Source organism: Branchiostoma floridae, unplaced genomic scaffold, assembly GCF_000003815.2.
Source record: "Branchiostoma floridae strain S238N-H82 unplaced genomic scaffold, Bfl_VNyyK Sc7u5tJ_1477, whole genome shotgun sequence".
Lineage (NCBI taxonomy): Eukaryota > Metazoa > Chordata > Leptocardii > Amphioxiformes > Branchiostomatidae > Branchiostoma > Branchiostoma floridae.
In genome coordinates, this window is record NW_023365726.1 from 6122 (window position 1) to 10731 (window position 4610).

Consider the following 4610-nt stretch of genomic DNA (forward strand, 5'->3'; position numbering starts at 1 on the left):
AGTAACAGATAAGCCTGAACGAAGTACAGCGTCTGAGAAAATGATGATAAAGGAAATGAATATAAGAATTCACCGAGTTTCATTGTGGAATGTAAAAGCTAAGTACATTTCACATTTCTAACAAAAATTCTGAATATCTACCCCCTTATAACGTCAGTAGTAAGTATGCCATGTCATTCCAAGAGCCAATCTGGCTATCTAAAGCTTATGGCGAATCTTCCAGTGGTCACGGTGACTTGGAAGAAGTATATACAGCATATCTATACAGTTTAAGTCTGTGTTCTGTGAAAGTCAAGCTACAATGAACATAGCCTAACTAAATCAAGCTTCTAGCAGTTCTTCCACTAAATTACAAGGCTCTAAAGGTTTGATAGCCAACACCTCTAAGTCAAGAGACTTGCTTGTAGCCTGGTAATTGTGGAGAGGAGAGGAGAGAAGAGACTCGGGAACTACTAGTATATTACGGCTGGATACCAGGCTAGGAGACTTGGGAACATTCTAATCCTGATGATTTATGCATATGTGCCGACATAGACCAATGATTGTCAGACTCAGAACTGTCTGTACCATAGTGTTGGAAGTTGTGATGACTGGTTTCTGTACTGTCAGAGACTCCTGGACTCCTATGGTATTTCCACAGTGATTAATAATCTAGAGCTCATATTGTTTACTCCAGTTGAGAGAATTGTTCTCTAGAGTTAGAGGCGCATGGCTACAGGCTCTCGGAGAGATTGTGTAACACAGGCTACAATGAACAGTGATCCGACGTCCTAAACATGGCAGCCCTTTGCCAAGTGACATGTGACAACAACCGAAATTCGAACTCTCTTAAGCTTCTTTCATTTTGTATTTTTGCACTCATACATAAAACAGTGTACTGAATATCAGTTACAATCTATCTCGGTAAGTAATTAAAGCTGTACCATGCAGGCGTTTTCCGTAAGTAAATATTTTTTCATCTTCTCCGTCTTTCCAATGTAATAGAGTTTTGGTCTTTGTACGTGAATGCCTGGCATTTACAGCCTCAAATACATACCTTAGTGCATTGATCTAACGATCTAGATCTGAAGTGTCGACGATGACCCTGATAAACAAAGTGTCGTCTCTGACGTAACCATGGCTGCTGCTGTCTAGCTGACTGAGCGGCACGAAGAGCGGACATCCACTGGCGATGTTCATGTCACTGGTGGGCCGCTGGAAGGACGAGCTGGTCGGGTCAGGACGGAACGCGTCGATCACGTGTTCACGGTTGTTCTGGTCAAGCAGCATGAATGTCACCTAAAATTAAGAAAAAATTATCATTATTAGAACTGAAAAGGTGTGATGTTTATTCTATCAAGAACGCCAAAATGCAGACCACCTTGTTCAGACTAGCAGGCGTCGCAATTAATTCTAATTTCTAATTCAATTCTATTGCTAGTTCTGGTTTTACAGCACTTACTCTAATCTGCCAAATGAAATTGATGGTTTAATATACACCACTAAGACTGAATCAACTGTTAATGTATATGGGAGAGATCCTACAAATTTGAAACTAACGGTGTAAGTGTTGTTAATTTATTTTAGGGGAATCTACGTAAAATCTACCTCTTTTTTTGTTGTTGAAACTTTTGCTCAACATTATTCACCTTCTGTCTAAACGGCCAGCGCAGAAGTCCATCGTAGTGCCCTCTCATGACGACGAAGAACAGACTGACATGAGTGCCCTTCCCCATCCCGTCTCCGTTCAGGTAGATCCGGGCGCACATCTTGTACCCTGTACGGCTGGTGAAGAAACATGGTGAGTAGAAACTTGCTGTCTTCCCCGTGATGGCGTCGTGGCGCTTACGGGTGAAGTCTGCGATCTTCCATGTCAGGATGCCATCATAGCTGGTCAATTCGAGGGTCTGGATCCGGAGGTCTTGTTCCGCGAGGGCAACGTCCTTCAGAGCGATGATCCTTTCCAGAGATCTGACCTTCCTCTCCAGAGTTTCGATGATCTCCCTGTCCTGACGACGTTGTCGTTCGTACGCCTCCATCTGGGAGCTGCACTTCTCGATCTCACGGTTCAGAACGGCGACGATCCCTTCAAACGTGCCGACTCTTGTCTCCCGACGACGTTGTTGTTCGTAAGCCTCCATCTGGGCTGCGAGTCTTCCAGCTGCTCCCTGGCAAGCGACAAGTCTTTCGCCAACCGCCTGCCATCTTGTGCCCACCCTCGTTGCTACGTTTGTCAGATACTTCCCCTGCCTCTCGAGATTCGACATCTGAACCTGAAGACGCACCACCCGATTTTTCTCGTCGTTTGAGGGACTGGACGCTTGGCCTTCGTCAGTCGGCCTTGACGTTGATGCGCATGCTCCCCTCAGAGGGCTCATCACTTGCTGGTTTGCAGCCAGAGTGAATGCATCGTTCTCATCAGGAAATTTTGGGCCGCCAGCCCCTTGGTCTTGTCCGCTGACCCCTGTCGCCTACAACAACATCATAAAGAATTTTTGTCTCTCTAACTTTCATGCTCTTTTTGTCAAATCAAGGAAAACTGCACGCAATCGGGTATGCACGTATTATGGTCACAATTTCTTTTTCGGACATATCCTTCGAGTAGATTAATTGCCTACAGCTATAAATCAAGATGGCATTAATGGACATCTACTTCATTATTTAAAAAAGTACCTGAGTGTCAGCAGGAGGCAGTGGTCCGTCGTCAGTCGCAGGGCAGTGATGCTTGTGGATCTGTAAAGAAAGTCAAAATGGTAGGTTAGCAACTGGCGAGAATTTTGACTCTGCAATAGCAACATTAGTATAAGTTAGTCCGTTTAGAGTCAATAGCAACATTAGTATAAGTTAGTCCGTTTACTTTGCTTTGATCTTGGTAATACGTATGTAAATTCAATAACGTGAATAGAGACAATCTGACTGACGATTTAGCTGTATAGTTCACCCATTCGTAACTATGCTACATGTAGTTTTCTGTCGACCGGGATCTATTTACAAAATCAAATTTCGCAATACTAGTAACAGGCATCAATTAAACAATAGAAACTCACAAGGTCTCCAAGACTGCCCTCCCAACCACAGCCAGTCATGGGACAGGTCACCTCCATCTGTTCGATCTCTCGTTCGGCAAATCTGTCCCTGTACATCTATAACACAACATACCCCAGTTCAGCGTTTTATTACCTATTGAAAGGGATGCAATAGAAACACCAATTCATCTCTCCTTATGAATCATCCATGGCAAAATTGCTTCAAAGCATACTATCACAACACCAGACTTAGCGATTTTTATATTTATTACTGTTAACATACTGGAAACATGTATGCAATAATTTATTTGCATACATGAGTACTTCAAATGTCATGAACGTTGAAATGTACCTGGCTTCTGTCCAGGATTGTGTCTTCAGGAGGGGACTCTTTCGGACAGGACAAACATCTTGCTGCTCCATCACCCGGGCTGTACAAGGAAGAAATTCCAAAGTTTATATTGATCATATCTTACAGGGAATTGTCAATTAGAGAGTATATTTTGTTGTTACCGACCCTTTTCAGCTACCAACTGAAACAATGATTACTTAAATTATTGGCACTTAACACCATCATTCATGATGTTTAGATAATGATGTGAATAGACCTTGATTTCAAAATATGTACATGTACATCTAAGTGTACTCACTTGAAGATGTCAAGACACGATGAACAGTACCGATGGCCACAATGTGTCTGTACAGGGTCCCTCAGAATTAGTTGGCAAAAAGGACACCTGTACTTCTGATTATCCGGGGTCTTGAAGATATTGTCCGGAAAGCCAGGCATGGTCTAGCTTTTCTGTAAATCACAAAACACTATATGAATGTAACATCAATATGCATGCACTGATTCATCTGTATTGAATTCTATGCACTGTAATCTGTACATGTGTCTAACGTCATTTATCGCAAACTAGTAGACATTTTGTAAAGAAAAAAAGACCAGTGCTATTTGATATTCTATTTTTGTCATTTGTAAACAGTGTGTGTGTTTTTTTTATTTGTAAACAGGCCAGGTGACTTTGTGACAAAGGCAAGTAATTTTACTTTGTGAAAAGCACCAGCCAGGTGACTTTGTGAAAAGCACCAGCCAGGTGACTTTGTGAAAAGCACCAGCCAGGTGACTTTGTGAAAAGCACCAGCCAGGTGACTTTGTGAAAAGCACCAGCCAGGTGACTTTGTGAAAAGCACCAGCCAGGTGACTTTGTGAAAAGCACCAGCCAGGTGACTTTGTGAAAAGCACCAGCCAGGTGACTCTGTGAACAAAGCACCAGCCAGGTGACTCTGTGAACAAAGCACCAGCCAGGTGACTCTGTGAACAAAGCACCAGCCAGCTGCAGGTGACTCTGTGAACAAAGCACCAGCCAGGTGACTCTGTGAACAAAGCACCAGCCAGCTGCAGGTGACTCTGTGAACAAAGCACCAGCCAGCTGACGCTGTGAACAAAGCACCAGCCAGGTGACTCTGTGAACAAAGCACCAGCCAGGTGACTCTGTGAACAAAGCACCAGCCAGGTGACTCTGTGAACAAAGCACCAGCCAGGTGACTCTGTGAACAAAGCACCAGCCAGGTGACTCTGTGAACAAAGCACCAGCCAGGTGA

The 4610-nt window shown here is 43.6% G+C and overlaps 1 protein-coding gene across 1 annotated transcript; it reads right to left on the reverse strand.

Annotated features, from left to right (window-relative positions):
* Positions 1-900: 900 nt before the first annotated feature.
* On the reverse strand, positions 901-3832 carry LOC118407806 (TNF receptor-associated factor 2-like). Its single transcript, XM_035808338.1, has 6 exons — positions 3656-3832; positions 3358-3436; positions 3027-3122; positions 2653-2712; positions 1629-2450; positions 901-1278 (listed from the first exon to the last, which is right to left on the reverse strand). Exons 1-6 carry the CDS (start codon positions 3793-3795, stop codon positions 1051-1053), a joined length of 1425 nt encoding a protein of 474 aa, XP_035664231.1. The 5' UTR covers positions 3796-3832; the 3' UTR covers positions 901-1050.
* Between the last annotated feature and the right edge of the window lie 778 nt (positions 3833-4610).

What these genes read in the sequence shown, in the direction of transcription:
- LOC118407806 (XM_035808338.1), bottom strand. Translation starts at nt 3,795, where the DNA reads ATGCCTGGCTTTCCGGACAATATCTTCAAGACCCCGGATAATCAGAAG. An exon ending in TCGTGTCTTGACATCTTCAA is followed by an intron (nt 3,437 to 3,655) that starts GTGAGTACACTT and finishes TTCCTTGTACAG; the next exon opens with CCCGGGTGATGGAGCAGCAA. An exon ending in TGCCTCCTGCTGACACTCAG is followed by an intron (nt 2,451 to 2,652) that starts GTACTTTTTTAA and finishes ATGTTGTTGTAG; the next exon opens with GCGACAGGGGTCAGCGGACA.